The sequence below is a fragment of the Mustelus asterias genome, chromosome 11 (assembly GCF_964213995.1).
Source record: "Mustelus asterias chromosome 11, sMusAst1.hap1.1, whole genome shotgun sequence".
Taxonomy (NCBI): Eukaryota; Metazoa; Chordata; class Chondrichthyes; order Carcharhiniformes; family Triakidae; genus Mustelus; species Mustelus asterias.
The window spans coordinates 46,261,636-46,289,590 of NC_135811.1; the positions used below are offsets into that span (position 1 = coordinate 46,261,636).

The 27,955-nt window shown below is 40.4% G+C and overlaps 1 protein-coding gene across 1 annotated transcript in view; it reads right to left on the reverse strand.

Annotated features, from left to right (window-relative positions):
- Nucleotides 1-7,263: 7,263 nt before the first annotated feature.
- Nucleotides 7,264-27,955, reverse strand: part of fra10ac1 (FRA10A associated CGG repeat 1) — a 38,043-nt gene continuing 17,351 nt past the window's right edge. The window contains exons 9-15 of the mRNA XM_078222918.1: nt 26,879-26,924; nt 24,362-24,475; nt 23,872-23,914; nt 17,743-17,852; nt 15,202-15,252; nt 10,659-10,743; nt 7,264-7,973 (exon numbers count right to left, since the gene is read on the reverse strand). Of these exons, the coding sequence (XP_078079044.1) occupies nt 7,931-7,973; nt 10,659-10,743; nt 15,202-15,252; nt 17,743-17,852; nt 23,872-23,914; nt 24,362-24,475; nt 26,879-26,924 (492 nt within the window). The 3' untranslated portion in view covers nt 7,264-7,930. The remainder of the gene's footprint in view (nt 7,974-10,658; nt 10,744-15,201; nt 15,253-17,742; nt 17,853-23,871; nt 23,915-24,361; nt 24,476-26,878; nt 26,925-27,955) is intronic.

Genomic DNA, 27,955 nt, shown 5'->3' on the forward strand with positions numbered 1-27,955 from the left:
TCAATCAAATTTGTGAGGCAAGACTTACCCTTCACGAATCCATGTTGACTATCCCGGATTAAGCTGCATCTTTCCAAATGGTCATAAATCCTATCCCTCAGGACCTTTTTTCCATCAACTTACCGACCACCGAAGTATGACTAACCGGCCTATAATTGCCAGTCATTCCTATTTCCTTTCTGAACAGAGGAACAACATTCACCACTCTCCAGTCCTCTGGTACTATCCCCATGGACAGTGAGGACCCAAAGATCAAAGCCAAAGGCTCTGCAATCTCATCCCTTGCCTCCCAAAGAATCCCAGGATATATCCCATCTGGCCCAGGGGACTTATCGAACCTCAGATTTTTCAAAATTGCTAATACATCTTCCCTCAGAACATCTACCTCCTTCAGCCCATCAGCCTGTATCACACACTCATCCTCAAAAACATGGCCCCTCTCCTTGGTGAGCACTGAAGAAAAGTATTCATTCATCGTCTCTCCTGTTCTCTTCTGAAGAGAATAGGATGTATCAAAGTTGCTGAAACACATAGATGCGTCGGTATAAGCAGATTGGCTTGCAACGAATTGGGAATTTAACCAAGCTTTTAATATGGACTTAAATTTAGTCCTTAAATCTCCTGCTTACTCAAAGTACACTCTCTATATGAGCCAAACCTCATGGAGAAGGTTGACAATATTTATCTTTAAGGGCGTTTGAGAAACAGGTTTCATTTATCTAAATTATGCACGAAATCCATGCGTACTTAACACAGGAAGGTTTAGAAAAGATAACTGCTTCTTTCACATTTCAAAGAATGGCCTTTGATCTAGAAGATTAGTTAATTCTAAAGTGACAACAGCAGACTCTCGTGCTGATATCATTCCCCATATTTTGAAAAGTACATTGGTTTTGGACTGAGTTTTCAATTATTGCTTTTATTGGAAAGTGTCTTAACTATTGCCCCTTTTTTAACATAATGGTGTCTCATTGAAGGCAAAGAATTAACAGTATGAAACCTTACATCCAGTAACAAATAGTATCCCTCAAGAGTGTATACAGCTTTATGAGCAACATGCATTTAATATCAGGCAGAATGTGTTTCTGCTTATTGGAGCACCCCATTAGCTTGTTGCTAATTTCACAAAAATGACTCCCCATCACTTTGTAATTAATGATGAGTGCCTGAATCAAAGAATTGTTCCTGCCTCATAGGAGTTAAAGTGGACACTGGTCCAGATTAGTCCTTAAGCAAAATTCGAACCAGTAAAAAGTTCACCACTGTTCGACTATATTTCTTGCAACATTTCCTAACGAGGTATCTGGCAAGAGATTAATTTTGAGATTCCTTCACTTCAAAAGGTTGTTCAAAAGAATTAGCAGGGTAAATGTGAGAGTTTTCATGGATAGGGCCTGGGTGAGATAGTTGTCGGTGCACACTTAATGGGTCAAATGGCCTCCTTCTGCACTGTAGGGTTTCTACGATTCTATGAATGGTGAGAAGTGAGATCTAATGTATGTTCTGTGATGTGAATAGTATAAAATGCTGGGTGGACTTAAAATTTCACTGTTATATGTTAAAATATAAATATGTGAGATTTATGGTTTGAGCCGGAACAAATCAAGTTTGATGGTCAGTATTTTCCACTATTTAGGATCATTATAAGAAGTACACATTTACTGCTGTCAGAAGTAATGACTAAATCTGACCTTTCCTATTGTACGGATGGACAGAAATGCCCAGATATATTTATCAAATCGTAAGGGACGCAGCACATTTTCAGAGATGCTGATTTATATTTGAATAGGAAATAAAAAGCATTCCAAGAGTCCGATCTACAACCACTATATGTTGCTGACATTTTTGACTGGGTTAATAATACACAACAACTATAATTTTATAACTCCAAGATAAATTGGGCTCCAAGAAAAGGAAAGAATTTTGTGTTGGTTTCAATAGCCAGCAAATTGGATTGATGGGATTTCATAATCTCACTATTATAAATCACAACCTCTGAGTAATTTGGTATGGTTGCTTTAACTTATGACTATTCCAAGTTCACAGCATGCAGTCCAAGTTTATATTAGAAATTGGGAGATTTAAAACTGAGGTGCAACAGTACCACCAGTAGCAGGAAAATAGTAATTGCAGCATAATATTTCTATAGGTATAGCTTCCATTATAAACATAGATGTAGGAATTTAAAATGGAAGCGGTCCACTAGTCAATAGTGATAATGTGGTCTCGGACTTATCTATCTTTGCTGCCTTGTGTTGCTATTTTAATGTCTCAGCTCTACTCTGGTTTTCTTTTCTTTTTCTCTCCATAGCTTTCATTTTTGCATCAATTTGTATTTTTCTTATGTTGTCAGTTTTTGGGTGGGGATAATGGATGCCATGGTGATTAAAGGATATATTGCAATTAGGTTTGGTGTTACTGGTGGAAATGTGATCTGCGGTTCCTCCAATCATTCCAATCCTTTCACCTTGCTTCTACCACTCATTAGTCCAACACCACTTCAACTACATGCTTTATTCTTGCATCCTCCTCCCCCTCTGCTCAATCGTCATCTACCTCAGCCTTACCTCTCAATCCATTCCTCCACTCAATCCTCATCAAAGGCAGGTGAGAAAGGTCTGGTGGTTCCCTTGTTCTCAACTCGTTTTCCTTCATCCCCTCCAACCATATTTCCTTCAAGGAGGCTTGTTTGCTTTCAATCTTCAAATTGTGCTTTAAAAAGTCAAACAAGGAAAGACTTGTTCGGCTGAACCTTTCTGTTAGCATCTCTCTGGCCCAAAAGGGGTTAGAATTTAGAATCTCAACTCTCAATAAATGTTCGTCCTTCCTAAGTTCTTCAGACTGAATTAAGAAGATCTGGATAAAAAATAGTTTGATTTCATTTTAGTACTTACCCGGAAATAGCAGAAGTTATCATCATTTGGGAAGCAGTAACAGGTTGTGTCTTCACTGGAGGTTCCAGCGCTGGGTTATGACCCTAACATTAGTAGGACTTGTAAACACAATGTTAATGTACATAGAAATTCTGATTTAAAGGGGAACAGAGGAATTATTAATGGAAAAAAATCAACTCAAAAATGCAACAGAAACATGACATCAGTGGGACTTTGTAAATAGGAAATGTTCACAGTCCAAGATTTATAACATATTAGATATAAATGTATATAAATTGTTGAATGAGCCAATGTATTTTGATGAGAAACAGGAAGATATTTTATGACTGCAATACAATTTGCCCATCAGGAACATATTTTATTTACTGTGCAGTTTTTAAGGCTATTGGTTGCTTGAATTTAATTAATAAATGTGTTCCTTCTGATGTCAGTCTTCTAGGTAGGTTTATGGAGGAAAGTCCTATTACGGAAACCAGTTCTCCAAATTGCTGTCCTTTAATTACACAATTTATTCATTCCTCACGTCAGAAATAAACAAAGTAATTTTCCAAAAACATGTCTGGTGGCAATTCTGCTTTGTCCATATTGGTGAACAATCGGTCACACGCCGAGGAATTCCACAGAATTGCTGTTACTATGGAAACACGGCAATATTGTATCACAGTGTATGATGGTTTTATGCTGAACCTTCCACAATAGGATTACGTTTTAAGACAGGCCTAGTGAATTAGTTTTACCTTCTGAGCTAAGTAGATCAGAAATCTTACAGCTGAGTGCTAATCCACATGCATGGCAGAGCAAGGTAATCAAATATTATTTAGAGAAACATGTAGGTTACCATCAATATCATGTCATAATTAATTATTGCATTGGTGATAAAAGGTTGTGGAAGGCAACACATTGACAGTGAAATATAGACCAACATTAAAAAGCCGAACCACAAAGGCAATAATATCTGGATTATGAATAAATTGGCATAGGGCAAATAAGACCAGGGAGTTGAACGCATGGCTCAAAGACTAGTACGGAATCATGGCTTTCAATGCATGGGACACTGACACCAATACTTGGAAAGGAGATGTTGGGATGGCCTGCACCTTACCACACTGGCACCCATGTACTGACAAATAACTAGGGCTATAGATAGGGTTTTAAAGTTTACAAGTATATTTATTAGTGTCACAAGTAGGCTTACATTAACACTGCAATGAAGTTACTGTGAAAACCCCCTAGTCACCACACTCCGCTGCCTGTTCGGATACACTGAGGGAGAATTTAACATGGCCAATGCACCTAACCAGCACGTCTTTCGGACTATGGGAGGAAACCAGATCACCCAGAGGAAACCCATGCTTACATGGGGAGAACATGCAGACTCTGCACAGACAGTGACCCAAGTCAGGAATCAAACTCGGGTCCCTGGCGCTGTGAGGTAACAGGGCTAACCACTGTGCCATCATGCCTCCCAGTAAACTGTTTAAACAGTTGGGAGAGGATTCACGCGAGAGATTTGGAAAGTTAAAGAGAGGCAATAATACAAGGCAGGGTAGCCAAAGTGTGACAGAAAGGAATAGCCCATACAAATGTAAGAGTGCACCAACAAATAAGGTCAGAATAGGTAAATGTGGCAAAAAGACAGAATTAGAGACTCTTAATCTAATTGCATTTATTTGTAAAACGATGAACTAATAGCGCAATTATAAATATATGTGTGGTTGATAGTCATTACCTATATGGCTGCAAAGTGACCACAGCTGGAACCTGAATATTCAAAGGTATTTGATATTTTGGAAGGATAGTATGAAAAGGAGGTAGGCACCTCTGTTAATCAGGGATGAAATCAGTACAATGGTGAGAAATGATCTTGTTTCAGAGGATTAAAATATAGAATCAATTTGGATGGAGAATGGAATAGCAAAACAAAGAATTTGCTGGTGGGAATAGTTTACAGACATATGGATGGTAGCTGAACAGTAAGGTAGAGTATAAATCAAGAAATAATAGAGCTTGTAAGGAAGGTACTGCAATAATCATGGCCGATTTTAATCTTCATGACGATTGAACAAATCAAATTGACAAAGGTAGTCTGGTGGATGACATCATAGAGTGACTCAGGAATTTCTTAGAACAATGTGTTCTGGAACAAAACTGAGGACAGGTTACTTTAGACCTGTTAATATGTAATAAGAAAGGCTTAATAAATTATTTCATAGTAAAGGATCCTCTCGGCAAGAGTGATCATAACATGATAGGATTTCACATTCAGTTTGAAGGTGAGAAATATGGGTCTGCAACTAGGATCTTAAACTTAAATAAAGACAATTACCAGGGTATGAAGACAGAGTTGGCTAAACCGGACTAAAAACTAAAAGGCAAGATGGTAGAGAAGCAATGACAGACATTTAAGGAGAATTTGCATAACAAAAATATATTCCACTGAGAAAGAAAGACTATGTGAGAAGGATGTACCATCCATAGTTAACAATGGAAACTAACAAATTGAAAGATGCACAATGGAGTAAAGATTAGTCATAACCTAAAGCTTGGGAAAATTTTAGAAACCAGCAAAGGATGACTAAAAATAAAGTAAAAGCTAGCAATAAATATAAAAACAGACTGTAAAAGTTTCAAGTGTATAAAAAGGAAAAGAGCAATGACAATAAATATTGATTCCTTAGAGGGCGAGACTGGGAATTAATAATGGGAAACAACAAAATGACAGAGACTTTAAGTATTCTGTATCTGTCTCATCTGCTTTCTCAGTAGAAGACACAAAAATTTTCAATAATAGGAGAAAAGCAGGGGCAAAAGTGAGAGGGGAACTTAAAACAATTACTAGAGAAAAAGTACTAGGGAAACTAATGGGACTAAGGGCCGACAAGTCCTCCAGGTCTGGTGGCGTGCATCCTAGGGTCTTAAAGGATGTGGCTGCAGACATAGTAGATGCATTGGTTGCAATCTTTCAAACTTCCCTCCATTCTATTAAGGTCACAGCAGATTGGAAAATTGCAAATGTAACACCACTACTTGAGAAAGGAGGGAGACAGAAACAGGGAATTATGGGCCAAATAGTCTAATGTGGAATTGGGAAAATGCTAGAAATCATTACTAAGATGACATTCAGAAAATCATTGTACAATCAGACAGAGCCAACATGGGTTTTGTGGTCAGGAAATAGTACTTGACCAATTTATTAGAGTTCTTTGAGGATGTACCAAACAACATAAAGGGGAACTGTAAAGGCATTTGATAATCTGCCATGAAAGGTTACGGCACAAGATGAGAGTTCATGGTTTTGGGGATCATTTATTAGCATGGACAAAGGATTGACTAAACAACAGGAAACAGAGATTTGGTGCATATGGGTAATTTTCAGGTTGACAAACGGTAACTACTGGAGTGTCACAATGATCAGTGCTGGGGCCTCAACTGTTTATGATCAATATTAAGGACTTGGATGACGGGACTGACTGTATTATAATTGTTACAAGGATAGATAAGAAAGAAATTTGTAAGGAGGATACAAAGAGTCTTCAAAGGGATATACATAGGTGAAGCAAGTGGGCAAAACATTTGGCACATGGAGTATAATGTGGGAAAATGTCAAGATGTCCACTTTGGCAGGAAGAATAGAAAAACAGAATATTACTGAAATGGAGAGAAACTGCAGTGTTGGAATATGTGGTAATTTGGGTGTCCTTGTACATGAATCACAAAACGTTAGCATGCAGGTACCACATGCAATTAGGAAGGCAATTGGTATGTTGGCCTTTATTGCATGGGGGATGGAGTATAAAATAGGCAAATCATGTTAAAACTGTATAGAACATTACTGATACCACACCTGGAATACTGTGTACAGCTTTGGTCTCCTTACTTAAGGAACGATATACTAGCATTGAAAGCAATTCAGAGAAGATTCACTCAGCTGCTCTCTTGCTCCACGACAATGAGAACACCAGAATCAGGACATATTTATATTCTATCCTCTCATTCCCCCAAAGCACACTGCTCCACATGTATCTAGATTTGAACTACATTACACATATATTTGTCAAATCATTCAATCTGTGTATGTGGCTAAAACCTTTCGCATTTTGTCATGCTCTAATTTGGCAACCAGTAATGCCAAATCATTTGTGCGCAGAAATGAGGGGAGTTTTGTCTCAAGAGATTGTGGACAACAGATGAGATAGATTATATCATGCAGAAGGAAGCCATTTGATCCATCGAACCTGCACTGACTCTCCGAAAGAGCATCTTACTCAGGCCCACCCCCTGCCCCAGCCTTGTAACCCTGTGCATTTACCATGGCTAATCCATCTAACCTGCACATCAATGAGCTTTCCACCACAAAGAAAAATCACAATTAAAAACTCAAATGTGCAGTTTATTTAGGAAGAACATACAACAAAATAAATGACACTTAAATACAAAGTAACAAAATTATTGCACCTATACAAATTGGTTCTTCATTTAAAAGAATAAAGAGCCTAAATTAATGTTACCTTTATACAGTAAGCGGACAACTCACTGGTTATGTTATAGGATTTCACTGATAAATCCCTTATCTACACACTAGAATAACGAAAACCAGTAAGCAAATAAGTTAATAATTTAATCTTGCTGCCTTGTTTAAGGAACAAATATCGTCTGTTCAATTTGCAAATTCTTACAATTGAAACTTAATAATGCAAAGTTGATTCCTTGACAACTTGGAGATGTCTGTGATTTCCCTAGATGACTAACATATTACTGTAAGTATCAAATAGAAGCTCTTGCGATAATTGTTATGTAGCTAATTAGAATAGTCATGTTCATAATTCAGTTTTTTGGATTCTCAGCCTACAAAAATAATATTCTCCTCGATTTTCCAATGTTTAGATTGAAATGTGAAAAATATAATTTGTTGCCTGTAAAAATTAACTTTAATTCCTAAAAAGGTAAATTCAATCTTTATGTAAAGATTGAGGAAGCTCCTTCTGGAATAAACTGCATGAAGTGAATAACCTTTGACATCCTCTTCAAAGCACAGGTCACAGAAACATGTCTTCAAAATATTCATCAAATTCGTCCTCCCTGCAGATGAAGAACAGGATTAAGTATAGCTTTCACTTTATAACTGAACCTTTCGTGGCATTGTTCATGAACAGGGACAAGTCACACTTCTGCTGCAATTGTCTCGACTCACCTCCACCCTATTTTCTGTTTCCAACTACATTTTTTGGCCTCCACTCTCTTTGCCTGCCTTTTTTCATGCTCATCTTACATTCCAGCCACACCATTGTGCCTCTCTCCATCTGTCTGAGGTCTTTTTTCCCCTTGGTCACTTCTCATCCCATTTTCCCCACTGTATCTCAATGTCACGCTTTTCCTGTCTTCCATTTTTTCTCTCTAAATATTTCAGTCCCACCCATTGCTTGCTCCCTTTTGAAGAGGACCAGAGACTATGACTTGGTGCATCACCTTAGACCGGATAGTCTTTCTATAGATATTAGGCTGCATCTGGAATCTTCAGCCAGAACAATATCTCAGTGCTCATAAAAATGGTATGAACACACAGATGAGGAAAAAAACTGATGGGCCGAGAAGCAAAAAGGAGCTCAGGCTTGGGACTTCCACTGGATGTGGGAAGGCAATGTTGGGAGGAGGTACAACCCACTCAACTGCACTGATAAGGCCAGTAGGGAGAGGCCAGCATCTATGATTGTTGTGAACTCAAACTCAACTTTTGAATCCACTTGGATTCACAATGAGGCTCCCATTACATTAGAAGACAGGGTTGGCTCCATCAGCTGGCTGGGGCTGCAAAGAGATCACCTTTGGTCAAGAGGCAGGAGTGCACTGGGCTCCTCACCAAGGCCATTTGGATGGAGAGAGACTGACAGCAGAGACTATGACTGCAAGTAGGAAATTTTCCCCAGTAACCACATAACCAATGACATATTCACAGTCAAGTACATCGCCGGTTCCCAAGATCCAATGATGTTGCAATACAAAACACAATCTTCTTTAGGATGGGTACACAGCAACTACAATAGTTTTCATCTAGTTTATTTTATTAGTTTCTTTAGGCAGTGATGGGTTCATGTCTGTGGCTGTTGTGGCAGAGAGATAGAAAAATGTTGACTATGCTTTCTCCATTTATTATAACTGACACACTTTGTTAAATCACTATCCCAATCAGGCAAAATTACAATGAAGCTTTTCTTTTCAAGAACCGAGAGACAGAATTGCTTCCTCCACAGTGCATGTCCCTGGATAATTATTCTTAGTTCTTTGATTTTGCATCAGTGTTAACAGTATATTGAATGTTCTTTCCACTGAGACATGAACCTTTCTTAATCACAATAACAATTTTGATGATTTTGGCACAACTCATTTGCTGGACAAATTTTTAAATAAAAAAGCATGGGTAGGAATAACGCAGATTGCAATTTTAGAAAACTACCAACCCAAAGTTATTAGCAACAGTTGAAGATTAGAAGAAATTTTGTGACACAAGGAGAATATTCAGCCATCTGTGTCTGGCACAACGGTAGCTATGGTACTCAGGTTATCTACCTGAATGCAAAGGTTCAGTAAACCAAGTGCTGCATGCAACAAGGGAAGAAAACAAACAAGATCCCAGGGTGTATAACAAAAGACATTGGTAACACGTCTCAGGGAGGTCAGAGGCTGGGAATTCTGTGGTGAGTAACTCACCTCCTGACTCCCCAAAGCCTGTGCAGTATCTGCAAGGCACAAATCAGGAATGTGATGGAATACTCTCCACTGGCCTGGATGAGTGCAGCTCCAACAACATTCAAGGAGCTCAACACTAGCCACAACAAAGCAGCCTCCTTGATTCGCACCCCATTCACCAACTTTAACAGTCAGTCCCTCTATCATCCATGCACAGTGGCAGCAAACCGTCTAAACCCGCGATCTCAACCACCTCAGACAAGGGTAGCAAATGTACGTGAACACCATCAACTGCAAGTTCCCCTCCAAGCCACATATCATACTGACTTGGAACCATATTGCCGGTCCTTCACTGTGTCTGGGTCAAAATCCTGTAATCCCTTCCTAAAAGCCCTGTGGGTATACCTACACCACATGAACTGCAGTGGTTTAAGGCCCATCACAACCTTCTCAAGGGCAATTAGGGATGGGCAATAATGCGACACCTACATCCCAAGAAAGAATGTATAAAATAAAGTTGGTAAGTAGTGTACGTGAGAGAGCACCATTTCAGCCACACAAAGGACTGTGTAATATTTTGGTCACCATATCGCAGAGGGAATTTCCTGGCTTGGGAGAAGGTACAGAATGAAGAAGCTAAGCCGATATCAGGATTGGGCAGTCAGCTACAAGAGACAAAGGCAGCTGAAAACGCTTACATTGGAAAAGAAAGATCTTATTAGTAGTTTCAAAATTCAGAGGCAGATAAAAACTGACCCTTTCAAATCATTTGACAAAGCAAAAACTCTGAAGAGGGAAGATGAACATACAGTTTAGACTTAATTTCCTTTTACACAAGTTGCTGAATGGGGGAAAAAGACTGCCTCAGGAGACAGGAGGCAAACAGCTGTGACAAATCCATGCTTGTGAGATGATTCCAAGCTGTCGTGGGGTTCAGGTCCATTTTAATTATCACTATCGCCAACTGGGCTTTTAACATTAGCATAATTTTTCAGAAACATCACAAACATTTGAAATGCAAAGTTAGTGCTCGCCCGTAGCTTTTTAAATATACATTAAAATTCAAATAGGAAAACATACTTTGTCTTATCTTCAACATCTTGAACTGGCCCTTTCCAGTATTCAGCCCCCGAGGGATCATCTGCATCCGGTTTATCTTCTGACTCTGATTTAACGATTATATTTCACAATTAAGTGCCATAACACACTGAGTCACATTTCAATAGTATATCATGACTGACGTACACAATAAGTAAAAAGCAATAGGATTTAACAAGTACTTTTGTATTGGTGTTTAATAAGGAAGAGGAAGCTGGCAAAATATCAATAGAAGCAGACATAGAAGAAGTGACGGATGGCGAAATTGAGGGAGGAGGTACTGGAAAGGCTGTCTATGCTTAGAGTGGATAAACCACCAGTAGGGGATTTTCACAGTAACTTCATTGCGGTGTTAATGTAAACTTACTTGCGACACTAATAAATAAACTTCTAGACTTCACCAGATCCGGATGGTGTGCATCCCAGGTTGCTAAAGAGAGTAAGAGTGGAGATAGTGGAAGAGCCTGCCATAATCTTCTAATCTTCCCTGGATGCAGAGGAGATGCCAAGGATTGCAGAGTGGCAAATATGATGCCCTTAGTCAAGAAAGGATGCAAGTGCTGCCCTGCCAATTAGTTTAACATCAGCAGTGGGTAAGGTTTTAGAAACACTAATCAGAAAAATATTAACAGGCACTTGGAGAGGCTTGAGTTAATTGAGGAGAGTCAGCATGGATTTGTAAAAGACAGATTCTGTTTGGCTAATCTAATTGATTTTTTGCCAAAGTAGCAGGGAAAGTTGATGAAGGGAATTGCTTTAGCCAAGGGCGGCACGGTAGCACAGTGGTCAGCACTGCTGCTTCACAGCTCCAGAGACCTGGGTTCGATTCCCAGCTTGGGTCACTGTCTGTGTGGAGTTTGTACATTCTCCTCGTGTATGCGTGGGTTTCCTCCAGGTGCTCCGGTTTCCTCCCACAATCCAAAGATGTGTGGGTTAGATTGATTGGCCATGCTAAAATTGCCCCTTAGTGTCCTGAGATGCGTATGTTAGAGGGATTAGCGGGTAAATACGTAGGGATATGTGGGTAAGGCCTGGGTGGGATTGTGGTCAGTACAGACTCGATGGGCCGGATGGCCTCTTTCTGCACTGTAGGGTTTCTATGATTCTATAATGCAATCGATGTCTTCCAAATTAATTTTAAGTGTTTGACTATGTACCTCATAAGAGGTTAATTAACAAAATTGTAATGCAATAGGAGAGTCAGTGTCAGCTTGGATAAAAAATTGGCTTAAGGGCAGAAATCAGTGAATTGTGGCAAATAGTTATTTTTCAGACAGGAAGTTGGTAGACAGTATTGTTTCCCAAGGGTCAGTGCCAGGTCCACCATATACATTATAAATAGAGATGATTTGGATATTGGAAGACAGAGTAAAATCAGAAAATAGAAGATACCAAATTTGGAGGAATGGCAAATAGTGAGGACGGTACAAATTGATTGCAATAGGCTGCAAACAAGCAGAAAAGTAGCAGATAGAATTTAATAGAGAAGTCTGAAGTGATGCATTTTGGCAGCAGGCTAGGGAAAGGCAATATAGATTTGATGGCACAGTTCTAAAGAGTCTGCAGTGACAGAGGGACCTGGGGATGCATGTGCATAAATCTTTGAAGGTGGCAGGACATACTAAGAAGGTGGTTAGCAAAACATGTGGGATCTTGATACGTATAAACAGAGATATTGAATGCAAAAGCTGGGAAGTCATGGTCAACCTTTTTGAAGCTCTGGTTAGACTACAACTAGAATGGTTCCAGGGATGGAGAATTATAGCAACAAGGTTAGATTGGAGAAGCCAAGGTTATTCTCCTTGGAGCAAAGGAGATTAAGGGAGATATAATAGAGGCATACAAGATTATGACAGGTTTGGATAAGGTAGACAAGGAAAAACTGTTCCTGTTAGCTGATGGTCCACAGACTTGGGGACAAAGATTGAAGATTTTGGGGATGGTGGTGTGTGTGTGTGTTGGGGGGAGGGGGTTGCAAGGAAGGAGATTTTTTTTTTTTTTACACAGCAAGTGATAATGACCAGGAACTCACTGCTCACAAGGGGGGTGGAAGCAGAGATGCCCAATAATTTCAAAAGGAAATTGGATGGGTAACAGGAGGAAATAAACAGGGTTATGGAGATAGAGCGGGAGAAAATAGAGGGCCAGTGTGGACACGACGGGATGAATGGCCTCCTTCCGTGCCATGAGTGACTCTATTTCTTGTTATGACAGATTGATTTGGGATTTTTGTTTTTTAAATTTAGTGTTTTGGAACAACCCAGTAGCTGAAGCAAGAGCACCTCAGCGCATCCATCGGCTCTGAGGAGGCAATGTGCTGAACTGATTTCTGTAGTTGTGATCTTGACACATTTCTGGTAAAACAGGTAAACACAGCTGAAAATCCTGTACATTGTGGAAGCCAGAAAGTATTTCGCAGATGTGCTAAGTTATTTAAAGAAAAGCACAAGCGGATTGAACAGGCATGCAATCAAGTGGCATGGAAATGAAACTTGCTTTACGTTATAGCTGGTCCATTCTGAAGAACTGTTAATATATTAGTGAGGATTTTATTCAGCAATCATTAGTTTAAATATTCTCTAACAGAATGTTTACTGTTCCAATCTTTACTAGAAACTGCATGGAGTTAGAATAATCCCATTCCAAAATGCACTGAAAGTTAGTATGTTAGGCTACAAGAAAAACACTGCAAAAATGACACTTGCTGCCCACAGTTAGCACCGCAATGGATTCCATTTTAAATCCATCGCAGGGCAATTCAGGGAAACTGCTGCTTTCAATGCTGCAAACCAACTGTTGTAAAACGGCATGAAGTTTCACGCAGTAGACATGTGATGGTGCTGTAACAGCCTCTTTATCTCAGGAAGGCTGAATGACAGCCAGAGGTCCCTTGCCCTGACTTCAGAAAACCAAACAGGAAACCGCAGCAATGCTAAAGGGCCTGTAAAACCCTTCTCTGGCAGGAGCCTCAGTCCCCAGAAAAATGTGAAGTCAATGTGTTTATCTTAATTCCTAAACCTTTCTCCTCTAACCCTAATGTTTCTTACTTTTCAACTACAGTTAATGCCTTTGACCAGCTGCTTCTCCTATTGCAATTTGTTGAAAGAAAATTCACTTGGTGATTGGTAAAATGAGCATAGGTTGAATCTTGTGCTCAGTGCCAAGCTCTGCTCCCTTTAGCAAACCTTTCTCACAACAAACAGTGTGACTATATACACACAATATCTGGCAATAGCAGATTGCCCAACAATTAAACAGAACACACAAATATGATAATCTGCTTGTTGGAAATAATACAGTTCTGCTAATCTTCAGATAGCAGATGAATAATCACTACCAGACCATGTATTTTAGGGCATAATCTATGAATTAGAAATAACAAATAGAAAAAGAACATGTGAATTTCCTTTAAGAAATATCGATCCAATGAACGTGTCTGAAAATTTTTTTAATTGGCAGCAGACGTTAAAAATAAAAACTGTAAAGGCTAGATGTTTAAAACAGAAATATGAAAATGCTGTCAACACATTAAAGACCAGTTTGTACAAGTGAAAACTAGCTCAGGTGCAAGATCCTCTGTCAAAATGTAAAGCAAAGATATTCAATATTTGAAGAGTGGAAGAGAACCACTCTTCAAATATTGAATATCCTTGCTTTACATTTTGAACGAGGCGTATATGTGGAGGCTTAATGGAGATTGGGGCGGGGCGGGGGGGGGGGGAGGGGAAGAGAAAGAGAGGGAGAAGGGAAGGTAGGGAGGGAGGGAGGAGGAGAGGGGGAGGGAGGAGGAGAGGGGGAGGGAGTGAGAAGAGGGCGGGGGAGGAGGGAAGGGGAAAGGGAGGATGAGGGAAAGAAGGAAACAAAAAAGAGAAATTATGCTCTGATTTACATGTTGGATAAGAATTTTAACCTGAGCTGTATGAAAGCTGCTTATGTATTGTGATTGGCTGTAAAATATCAAGGAAAAATACTGCAATTTTTTTCTCACAAGGAGAATTATTTTTTTAGAAAAATACCACCAGTGCGTGGAAAGTGTCAGAAAGAAAAAATTTGCATTCATATATCTCCCATTATCTTTCTCAGGTTTTCCCAAAGCATCTCACTATCAATGAAGTGAATAAAGTCACCTTTGCTTAAGCAAACATGGCAGCCAGATCGTGCACAGTAAGACCCCACGGACAGCCGTGATATGAAGGACCAGTTAGCTGTCTTTGGCAATGTTAGTTCAGGATTAAATGGTCAGAACATCATGAGGTGAGATCAGCCATGATCATATTAAATGTCGGAGCAGGCTTGAGGGGCTGAATTGCCTACTCCTGCTCAGAGTCTTTATGATTCTTATGAGAAATTCATAGCTACCAATGAAGCTAACATTCTACACAAATTATTTAACAGATTAAACCTTCACAGGCATCTATTGAAAATCAAAATAAAGACAGAAGATAAAGAAGAGGAAAAAAAAGTTAACTTTTCAAGTTGCTGACCTTCCAAAAGAGTTACCAAAAGCAAAAAAATGAAAAACTACCTTGATCAGAATCATTGTCATCCTTTCCTGTTTTGCTTGTGGAAGATTTGCCTGCACAAATAGAAAAAAAAACATTTGTATTAATTGGTAACCACTTAAAAATGGGATTCAGTTAAATCATTTAAAGAGATTGTGGCCAAACAGCCAACAGCCTGAACAACTAGGCCCGACACAGAATTGGACATCTAAATTAAACAGCAGTCAACAGCCTCTGCAGTCAAGCCTGATGGAATTCAGGCAGGCCAAGTTTAAACACAGACATGTCAGAGGTGAGCAAGGGCATGCCTAGACTTCCCCTGGAGATTGGAACTGGAAGAGCTCAGCTCAGATCAAACAAGGACAGTATTTGTGCATTCCCTAGCTTTGGCCAGACTTTGACACCTCGGATTCCTGCCCTTACCTTGTATAGAAAGGAGCTACGTGCATTCTCTGCACCCGAGGATGGACACCTAGCATCTTCCATTTATGGAATTAGCAATCCCAATGAGTGCTGCGATCCCTGCCCAGTAACCTCATTGGCTGAAAGCCAGAGAACTTTCCAGAAAGGCACGAAGGAGGGAATAAGAGACACCTGGAGGCCACCCCCAATGAAGACTCAGTGTCGGAAGCAGAGACAGAACAGGGGTCCAGTGAAGCATCGGCAAAGACCGGAGACCAACCTTCGCCACGTGGAAGACCTTGAGTTTGGAACTCAGCGAAGACCCAAGACCAAGATTCATACTTGGTGGAATGATCTTGTCAGTTCAACCTCACTGGTAGTATTCAGGTCTCAGATAAATGTGCTAGAGTACTGTTTGTTTAAGTTAAAGACGTTTCATTTAATGAAGGTGTTTTGTTGAAGTTTGGTACCAGAAGTATTGCAATAGAGAGTAAGTTTATCTAATATAATCGCGAATCAACTCCTGTCCTTTACCTCATGTGTAAGAGCACCCGGATAAACAAGTTTTAGTACAAACTCGTCAAAGTGTCTAATTTCCAGACAACAAGATAGAGAGCAAAGCATCTGCCTGCATGAATGGGGCACAGTAGGTTCTCAACCAAAAGACAAGACCTTTAATCCTTTAATGTTATTCATACTTGAGCTTCCCAAGAGAGACACTTCAATGGTTTTAAGAACATGGCAAATGGAATATAATGTGGAAACATGTGAAGTTATCCACTTTAATAGGAACAGATGCACAGTATATTTCTTAAGTGTCCTCGTCAATAAGTTACTGAAGGTTAACATACAGGTGCAGCAGGCAATTTGGAAGGGTAATGGTATGTTGGCGTTTATCTCAAGAGGGATTGAGTACAGGAGCAGTGAGGTCTTGCTTCAATTATATAGGGTCTTGTGTGTGCAGTTTTGACCCCTTTATCTTAAAGGAGGACATTGTCAAAGAGGGAGTGCAACGAAGGTTCACAAGACCTTTCCCTGGGATGGCAGGACTGTCCTGTGAAGAGAGATTGAGGAAACTGGGCCTGTATTCTCTAGAATTTCAACAAATGTGAAGTGAAGCCATTGAAACCTACAAAATCCTTAAAGGTGTAGATAGGTTAGATACAGGTAAGATGTTTCCCCTGGTTGTGGATTCTCGAACCAGGGACACAATTTCAAAACAAAAGGGAAGCCATGAAGGACTGGGACGAGGAGAAATTATTTTACAATCTTTGGAACTGTAGAAGAGAGTAACCCTGATTTCTTTGCATCCTGTCTTTGCCTTCAAATAAGCTGGGCACAGTCCAAAAATGAACGTGTTATGACTGGGAACCAAGCACTGACCTATATGATAGTGCTACTGATCAAAAACAAGTTTCACATTGATGAAATGCCTCTCAGCTTCAGAGACCTAGGCTCGATTCCGGCCTTGGGTGACTGTCTGTGTGGAGTTTGCACATTCTCCCCCGTGTCTGCGTGGGTCCCTCCAACACTCCAAAAGGTGTGGGTTAGGTGGATTGGCCATGCTAAATTTCCTGTTAGTATCTCAAGATGTGTAGGTTAGGTTGACTGGCCATGCTAAATTGCCCCTTCGTGCGAAAGGGATTAGCAGTGTAAATGCGTGGGGTTATGGGGATAGGGCCTGGGTGGGTTAATTGTCAGTGCGGGCTTGATGGGCCAAATGGCCTCCTTCTGCGCTGTAGGGATTCTATGATTCTTCTATGAAATCAACCTCTATTCTGCTCACATAAGCCATAACACGGTGCCTTTTGGCTCAGTGGCCATAGATATTAATGGTCCCTGGACTCTTGGAAATACAACAACTTGGTGAAATTGGGCAACCTACCAAGATGCTGCCGTATGGGAAAGTAAATGAAAATACATGCTCTGCTGGACAACAAATCAGTCAGCAGTTAGATAGATTTGTGGACAGCAAATTGCCTGTAACAGCACAAGGATCCAAACGTGAGGACGCGCCTGTCGATGACAGTGCTGTGCCCATTGTGGAGATTACCTGAGAATGGCACTTCCAGCTCAGGTATCAAGTCCAACCATTCTGTGCTTTTGTACAAGATTATCCTCAATTAAAATTGTTGGCAATTGATCATTTTCTCGTCACCTACCCTTGCTTTCACAAACATGCTTTTCTGTGGTCTTGACTTGCTTTACTGCTGGGACATCAAGGTTGTGTTCCTCTCCGTGTTTCCTTTTTACAGCTTTCACTTCTTTCCTCCTTCAAGTTTTAGTAATAATAGTAACATGTAAGAATACTGATTTCTGCATCCATTGCACGGTTTATATTTCACACATATAAAAGGAACCCTTTAGAAATGAGAGTGCTATCACTGAGCTCCTCATCCGAGTCAAAAGGCCACGGATTCAAGTCCAACTCCAAAGACAGGAGTGCATAATCTAGACTTTGGCCGGAGTTCTACCACCTCGCCCGCCATGGAATCGGCACGGGCGAGGTTCCGACAACGGACATCTCCGCTGACCTCGGGCGGGAATTTCTGGTCTCGCCCGAGCGAGGCCATAAAATCCCACCCTTTGTCTTCAGTTCAGCACGGAGTGAGTGCTGCACTGTCACAGTTGCCATCTTTTGGATGAGTTGATAAACCGCAGTCTCCTCTCACAGGTGGGCAGGAAAGGTCCCATGACACCATTCAAAAAAGAACAGGGAGTTGTTGAATGTCCTGGCTAACATTTATCCTCAAGAAGAGTTGTAAAAAGATATCTAATTACTTATCTCACTCATGCTGCGAGTCGATTGCTGTTCACAAATTGGTCAACATGCTTCTCTACATTAAAACAGTGATGATATTTCAAAAAGTTGACAGTAAAGTATTTGAGATATTGGCAATGACTTTGAGGCAGTAAGGAAGGGTGGTCTTGAAGTTTGGCAGTAGAATTATTGGGCTTCTATGATCTTGGAAGCATCATAAAAATGCTGGGATTTAGTAAACACGGGGGGCAGTTACGCTTTGGCAGTATTGAGAGACACTTCCTGTGTGGTCTGAAAGCATTGGGGAGAGTTTTATCATCACTGAGGATTAAGTTGTTTTTAGGCATGCCTAAGGGATGATCTGAAGTTTAACAGAATTAGAGTTGGAATGTGGGTGTCGGCCAAGTCAAAAGGGCCCCGGGGTTTGGGAATACTGGAGAAGCGTTCAAATGTAGTAGGTTATGGAACCATAAAGAAGGATATGAAAAGTTTATTTGTCACAAGCAGGCTTACATTATCACTGCAATGAAGTTACTGTGAAAATCCCCTAGTTGCCACACTCCAGTGTCTGTTCAGGTACACGGAGGGAGAATTTAGCATGGCCAATGCACCTAACCAGCACTTCTTTCAGACTGTGGGAGGAAACCAGGGTACCCGGAGGAAACCCACGCAGACATGGGGAGAACATGCAGACTCCGCACAGACAGTGACCTAAGCCAGGAATCGAACACGGGTCCCTGGTGCTGTGAAGCAGCAGTGCTAACCACGGTGCTGAATGGAAAAGTTCAGGTTCTGGTATCACTGGGGAAGAGTTGTAAGAGATGGTTGAGTTGGTGAAGGTAATCTGAAACCTAGTGGTGCTTGTAAAGGAGCCAAAGATTAAGTGGCATTAGGAAGTTCCTAGTATGTGGCTGAATTGGGGTAGGGGTCTTGGAATGCAACAATATATCAAGCTGTACTTAGAGGGAGGTTTCAGGAAGATGGGTCTCAGGATCAGAAAGCTCTAAGCAGACTTTCCTGAAGTTTGCCAACAACTTTTACATTTGCAAATCAACACTATACAATGATAATGATAATAAATGAGTTGAGCATGTTTTTTCTGGAACACAGTTTGCTTTACTCTTTCCAAAGTTTATGGTTTATTTAGTTACAAGGACGTATTAGAACAAGTCAGCAAAATACTGATGTTTTGTGTTAGCACTGATTATTCAAGTACTGGGGGAATATAATAATGGTGGTGGGAGGGTGCATGGGCTGTTTTACCTGTACATTCGTAACTTCATTTCTGAAGACTTCACAGCCTCTGGCAGTTTCTCAATATGGCTCATGTCCAAAGAAACAGAGGTCCTCTGATTTAGGAGGCACGAGTGTTTTGAACTTGATCATATTTTATTGCAAGGCAGGAGGTAGCAGCTTTAGGTTGCTGACTCATGTGGTCGAGTTAGATTTATCATTGTAATTTAGTAGGCTGATGGCTCTATTTGTCTTTAATCTTTAAACTAGATGTCAATTTCACTTTGCAATCTACCTTGAAATTACAGTAACCTCTAGAGATGTGGCTAGGTGTCTGGTTTTGGGAGGGGGGGGGAAAGCAGAATGATAGCTGGGGGTGGGCCAAGCAAAGAAATAGAGATCTGGTGTTAGCTGGAAACAGGCATGTGGATTGGCGTCTGGTTTGAAATTGACACCAACATTGAAACTTCAAGAGGGCATTTTTAACTTCAGTGGATGGCGGCAGAGTTGGGAATGCAACAAGAAAAACATGTGGGATGGAAACCGAAGTGCATGTCAGCATAGTAACTGGAAACTCAAGAGGTCACGTCCGTCCTCAATAGGGAGAGTACACAGCTAGAGGTAGTGGGTCATGGTAGGATAAAGAGTACAAGACAAGAGACAACAGACCTTCAAGCAATGCTTTCCTTTAAAAGCAAGTGGGGAGAAACTGCCTGCTGCTAAAAAAAAATATTTCAGCAGCTTAGCTGACTAAAAGGTACTTTGGAAAATTAGATAATTTGCACATATTCAAAGTTCATAATCTGTTTTCAGTCACAGGTTTAGACCAAAAAATATCAGGTTCAAGTTTGGACTTTAAAGAAAGACTTAAGTCTCAAGTAAAAACTTTAAGGATAACAAAAGGTATTCAATGAGAAAACATGATTATATTGTGAAATACAAAATAGTTTAGAAACAACATTTTGTACATTTGAAATTTTAGTTACGAAGAAGTCAGATTAATACTTTTCCACAAAGGATTGAGCAATTTGTGGTGAAAAATGTATAACAGTATACATTGGTGTGGCAGGTACTTGTGACAGGTCATTGATATCACATTTAAAGTCAGTTTCAGAATGTGGGCATCGCTGGCTCGGCCAACAATTATTCCACATCCCTAATTGCTCTTGCGAAGTTGGTGGGGAGCTGTCTTCTTGAACTGCTGCAGTCCCTGTGGTGTAGGTACAGCCACAGTGCTGTTAGGGAGGGACTTCCAAGATTTTGACTCAGTGACAGTGAACGAACAGCGATATATTTTCAGGTCAGAATGATGAGTGACTTGGAGGGGAGACTCCAGATGGTAGTGTTCCATGTATCTGCTGCCCTTGTTCTTCTGGAAGGGAGCAGCTATGGATTTGGAAGGTGTGCCTTCGGAACATTGGAGAGTTAATGCAGTGCATCTTGTAGATGGCACACACTGCTGCCATTGTGCGTCAGTGGTGGAGGGAGTGAACGTGTGTGGAAAAGGTGCCAATCAGGCACTGCTTTGTCCTGGATGGTGTTGAGCTTCTTGAGTGTTGGAGCTGCACTCAACTAGGCAAGTGGAGAGTTTTCTATCACACCCCTGATATGTGCCTTGTAGCTGGTTAACAGGCTTTGGGGAGTCAGGAAGTGATTTACTCGCCACAGGATTCCTAGCCTCTGACCTGCTTGCATCCACAGTATTTATATGGCTCGTCCAGTTCAGTTTCTGGTCAATGGTAAACCCAGAATTTTGGTAGTGTGGGACTATAGTTGAATGTCAATGAACAAAAAACAAAGAAAATTACAGCACAGGAACAGGCCTTTCGGCCCTCCAAGCCTGCACCAACCATGCTGCCCGACTTAACTAAAACCCCCTACCCTTCCGGGGACCATATCCCTCTATTCCCATTCTATTCATGTACTTGTCCAGATGCCCCTTAAATCTCACTATTGTATCTGATTCCACTGCCTTCTCCGGCAGCGAGTTCCAGGCACCCACTACTCTCTGTGTAAAAAATCTGTCTCGTACATCTCCTTTAAACCTTGCCCCTCGCACCTTAAACCTGTGCCCCCTAGCAATTGACTCTTCCACCCTGGGAAAAAGCTTCTGACTATCCACTCTGTCCATGCCTCTCATAATCTTGTAGGTTTCTATCAGGTCTCCCCTCAACCTCCGTCGTTCAAGTGAGAACAAACCAAGTTTCTCCAACCTCTCCTCGTAGCTAATGCCCTCCATACCAGGCAACATCCTGGTAAATCTTTTCTGTACCCTCTCCAAAGCCTCCACATCCTTCTGGTAGTGTGGCGACCAGAATGGAACACTGTATTCCAAATGCAGCCTAAGGTTCTATAAAGCTGCAACATGACTTGCCAATTTTTAAACTGAAGGCGGCAAACATGCCATATGCCTTCTTGACTACCTTCTCCACCTGCATTGCCACTTAGTGACCTGTACATCCAGATCCCTTTGCCTATCAATACTCTTAAGGATTCTGCCATTTACTGTATATTTCCTATCTGTATTGGACCTTCCAAAATGCATTACCTCACATTTGTCCGGATTAAACTTCATCTGCCATCTCCCTGCCCAAGTCTCCAACTGATCTATATCCTGCTGCATCCTCTGATGGTCCTCATCGCTATCTGCAAATCCACCAACCTTTGTGTCGTCCGCAAACTTACGAATCAATCCAATTATATTTTCCTCCAAATCATTTATATATATTACAAACAGCAAAGATCCCAGCACTGATCCCTGAGGAACACCACTTGTCACATCTCTCCATTCAGAAATGCACCCTTCCACTGCTACCCTCTGTCTTCTTTGACCAAGCCAGTTTTGTATCCACCTTGCCAGCTCACCTCTGATCCCATGCGACTTCACCTTCTGCACCAGGCTGCCATGAGGGATCTTGTCAAAGGCCTTACTGAAGTCCATGTAGACAACATCCACTGCCCTATCCTCATCAATCATCTTCGTCACTTTCTCGAAAAACTTGATCAAGTTCATGAGACACGACCTCCCCTTCACAAAACCATGTTGCCTCTCACTAATACGTCCACTTATTTCCTACTGGGAATAAATCCTGTCTCGAAGAATCCTCTCCAATAAATCCCACCACTGATGTAAGGCTCACCGGCCTGTAATTACCTGGATTATTCTTGCTATCCTTCTTAAACAAAGGAACAACATTGGCTATTCTCCAATCCTCTGGGACCTCCCCTGTAGCTAGTGAGGATACAAAGATTTCTCTCAAGGCCCCAGCGATTTCCTCCCTTGCCTCTCTCAGTATTCTGGGGTATATCCCATCAGGCCCTGGGGACTTGTCTACCTTAATGTTTCTCAAGAACCCTAATGCCACCTCCTTTTTGATCTCAACATGACTCAAACTATCTACACATCCTTTCCCAGACTCATCATCCAAGTCCTTCTCTTTGGTGAATACTGACGCAAAATATTCATTTAATACCTCGCCTATTTCCTCTGGCTCCACACATAGATTCCCTCCCTTGTCCTTGAGTGGGCCAACCCTCTCCCTGGCTACCCTCTTGCTCTTTATATATGTATAAAAAGCCTTGGGATTTTCCCTAATCCTGCTGGCCAATGCTTTTTCATGAGCCCTTTTAGCCCTCCTTACTCCTTGTTGAAGTTTCTTTCTACTTTCCTTGTATTCCACACTGGTTAAATTCTCTTTTGTTGAAGATGGTCATAGCCTGGCACATGTGTGACGTGAATGTTACTTGCCACTTGTCAGCCCAAGCCTGGATATTGTACAGGTCATGCTGCATTTGAACATGGGATTGCTTCAGTATGAGACATTGCAAATGGTGCTGAACGCTGGAATCATCAGTGAATATCCCCACTTCTGACCTTATCGATAGAAGGAAGCTCATTAATGAAGCAGTGAAGATGGTTGGGCCTAGGAATTCCCATTAAAAGTCCCAGCTAGCAGTGTTTCAGTAATAGTTTCAGATGAGCGTCACAGATAAATGTTCATATTTTAAAATGGAAGTTTCCATAGGAAACAATAACAGGGTTTCAATTAATCACTAGGCCTATGTACCAGCTATAATTTACTGTTTAGATAGATGGCATTTCAATACTTTTGTTTACAAAAAATGCTGATTTGAGAAGCTGTGCAAATAACACTCTTCATTGATTGCAATTGTAGTTTAATTATGAAACCAACCTATATTTGTTTAAAAGTTATCAATTTTAGTAATTTGTAATCAACAGGTATAGTATGGCAATTAATACAGACCTTTGTATGTATTCTAAAATAAGTTATTTTACCTGTGGTGATAGTTCAGTTTACAGGAACAGTCAGGGCACAATCCTATAAAGGAAATATAAACTTCAATTAAAATGTAATTTCAGAACTACTGACATAACTGACTATCCACCAGAACAATTAACAAATGCCAAAACTTAGTTTACATGGATTGACGAGCTGATCTTCATGAGCTTAATACGCAAGATTACATATTGAGTTTTGACCCACATGAATTTAGAAGCCAGGGAAGGCCATGTTATTACTGATAATCAAAGTCACACAGTTTAAGCATTTTTGCATTTTAAGTTTAGGCAAATGAATGGTAAATCAGTGAAGTATAATAGTTAACAGCACATGATCAGTTAGTCAGGCAAATAATAGTACAAACAAGATACCACAGATTAAGTAAGTGGATTCGCAGCAACTGATTTACTCCCAGATCTCAAACTAGACGAACAAAATTCTAGTCACATCCAAACGTGGTAACAAAATGATAAAGATGCGGCTTACTCAGTTTCACAAGGGCGTTTCTTTTCTCCCCACGTTCAATGTAACCAAAGTTAACCTCCCAACTTTTCAGTCCTTCTTTTTCATCACAATGTTTGTTACCACAGCAAAATTGACCTGAAGTGGAAAGAAATTATATCAACAAACTTTAACTCATGCACAGAAACATTGTTACTCAGTGATATTCTCAATCTTTCTCTCGATTGTGTCTCATGCCATCAAGAACAATCAGTACGTTGACGGTGTGGAATGAATATGCTCTTGGTATATAACATTACAATGACAATAATTAAGCAGGAGGAATTTAACGACATTTCCATAACTGAATGCTGTCAATTAATTTTAGGTGTTGTATCTAAATTAATGCTAGTAAATCAACTTATACTGTCTTTTTATAAAACACGTAGCATTAATTTTTGTTAACGATGTAAACCATGATTGTTCGCTGAGAACATGCATGTTGCTATATGCACAGACCAACTATCTCCACCTAACTTTGAATTTTCCTACACAAAAACAGAAAATACTGGAAAATCTCAACAGGTCTGACAGCATCTGTGGAGAGAAAATAGCTGACGGGGCTCTGATGAAGGGTCATCCAGATTCGAAACGTTGGCTCTATTCTCTCTCCACAGATGCTGTCAGAGCTGCTGAAATTTTCCAGCATTTTCTGTTTTTGTTTCAGATTCCAGCATCCGCAATATTTTTCTTTTTATCTTTGAATTTTCCTATAGTCATTCAGATTTTGGAGTACATTTCTAAAAGTGCATTATTTATAAAGCATTCACAATTTTTATATCCCAGAGCTCAATTTAAATTGATCAGATAAATAATTCTGGTTTGCGTATAAATGCTTATTTAGCAGGTTGTACATTATCATGTTTCGGCAAACCTTCTGAACAGTACAAATTGAATTTGTCCCAGGTTGACTTTGTTGCATTTATATAAACTGCAAGCTGCCAATTAGTAGCTTGTACTTGTCCTCGGACATCTCAAACTGCTGCTGTAAATCTTCCTTTAATTCTAGTGCTAGAAGTAGCGCTAATCCAATTTCAATTAATTCCTGGGTTAATCACTGACTTTTACATCACAGTCTTGGCCCCAAATTAGCTCACAAATAAGGTCAGCATTAAATCCAGCAGTTTTATTGAAATAGTTAGTTTAAATTTTGAAGCCACTTCAAGGAAATGAAAATGCAGGGTTACTTGGATAATATGGCATTAAGCTGGAGTGATTTATTTTTTAAACTATGCAAGTTTATGAATTTTGGGCTTGCAGAACATACAACACAAAATAAATATGGCGATATAAACTCGCATTTCATTTAATTTGGCTCTTATATTATAAATAGTTTACAATTCAGTTAACACAAATATAAACAAGAAACATTTCTGTGAATCTAAAACAAAGTAGCACATATAATGGTAGATGGAAATAAAGTGGTAGGATTAAGCGCATGTGCATTGTGTCCACTGTCTGATAGATCAAGAACACTCAGTTTAATTTAAGAACACGTATTCTAAGGAGGTTCTGACTTTGCCTATTTATATTGCTTACTTTAGGCTGAGTTTTTTTTCTTGCTTCTGTTTCTATATGGAGAAGATGTAAACATACTTAAGAATGCTGGACAAAATAGAACCCCTGTGGTGTAGAAGGCGGCCATCAGGCCCGCCTCCCCGGCCGTAACCCTGTAACCCCGGGTATTTCCCCCATTAATTCCTCTAACCTAGGCATCTTGGAACACTATGGGGCAATTTAGCATGGCCAATCCAGCTAACCTGCACATCTCTGGACTGTGGGAGGAAACCGGAGCACACATGAGGAGAATGTGCAAACTCCACACAGACAGTCACCCAAGTTGGGAAGCGAACCCAAAATATCAAAAAGAAATGCTGCAAATATTCAGCAGGACAGACAGGCCAATGAATTTTCATCAGAACAGAAGAACTTTTAAGCCAATGGCAGGGTAGGATGAGACAGGGAAGGCTTGTGATAGGATGGAGGGCAGGAGAGATTAACTAGCGGAAGGTTGCCGGATATAAAAGCCAAAGGGAGAGAGTATGGGTATTGAAAATAAAGGTCCTGTCCAGATGAGGTGTGAAGGCAGCATGAAGCGATAAAGGAACAAGCTAGCACAACAAAACCGCAGAAAAAACACAGAACAAGATGGAGGCAGAGGTTATGATCTAAAGTTGTTGAAGTCCAGAAAGCTTCAGAGTGCTACGATAAAAGATGAGGAGCTGTTCCTCAAGCTTGCATTGAACTTCACTGGAACACTAGCTGGCCGTGGTCAGAGATGTCAGAATGGGAGCAAGGTGGTGAATTGAAATGACAAGTGACAGGAAACTCTTGTCATGCTTGTGGACTGAATGGAAGAATTCCACAAAGCGGTCACCCAGTCTACATTTTGGTTCTCTAGCCTTCTGGATACTTGAATCAGATCTCAGAAATGAAAGGCCAGTGTCTAACACATTGCACCAACCAATACTATTGTTTGTTTTAACATTGGAAAAACATTACCTTTCCCTGAAATTACTTCTTTATCTACCCGCCATCGGAATCCAAACTGTCAGATAAGAAAATGATATCAGTAAAAATGGAAGATACTATAGTTCAGATCATTAACATACATGAAACGAGCATAACAGGTAAATTGAAAAAGGTTACATTAGAACCATTCGATGACTGATAGAAAATTTAAAAAGCATTTATCATAATTCTTTTTTGAATTTCTATTTAAGTGTTGCTTTTTAATTGTAATATTACAGCTTAGTGGTACAATCCTCGGACTAGCTTTATTGGAATAAGAAAGATTTCTCATTATAAGGTATGATGGTTTATTCAGTATGATACACACAGGATGAGACATTGTAATATACAGGGATTCTTATTGTGGCATTGTAAGGTACCAACCCCGAGGTGTGATGCTAATCGGTCAGACAACTCCGTGTCACTGTAATTTACTCAGTTCCCAGATCAAATGGGACTAGTTCAGTTTAGGAAACCGGGTTGGCATGGACAAGTTGGGCTGAAGGGCCTGTTTCCATGCTGTATACATCTATTGACTCCAATACCATTAAACATCCATCTTCTATATTGGTAAAGATCTGGAATCTAGCACATGGTCAGAGGATTCAGGGAAATGCTTGTGGTGTGCATGTGATTGTCTGATCTCCCACAGGCCATAGGCTTTGCTGATGGAAATAAAATGGCTGAATATCTAAGTCATTTTCTGCTCTCAGCTTATCAAACATTTCCACTAATAACATTTTAAGTGTGAAAATATTATTCTTGTTTCCATTTAGAAAATGATGGGCTTGCATTCAGCAGTCAGTGGTGAATGAATGGCACCAGTCACTGATTGCATTTACTAAAATAATCTCTGCAGGCTTTTGCATGAAAGCTTCTATGGCTAGAGAGTCAAAATGGTGCCCTCTACTGGAGATTTGGGACGTGTGAACATGGTGAGCCTTTCGAAACATCAGGCCTGAAATGTTAACTCTGCTTCTCTTTCCACAAATGCTGCCAGACCTGCTGAGCATTTTCTGTTTTTATTTCAGATTTTCAGCTTCCGCTCTTTTTGGTTTTTTGCCCATC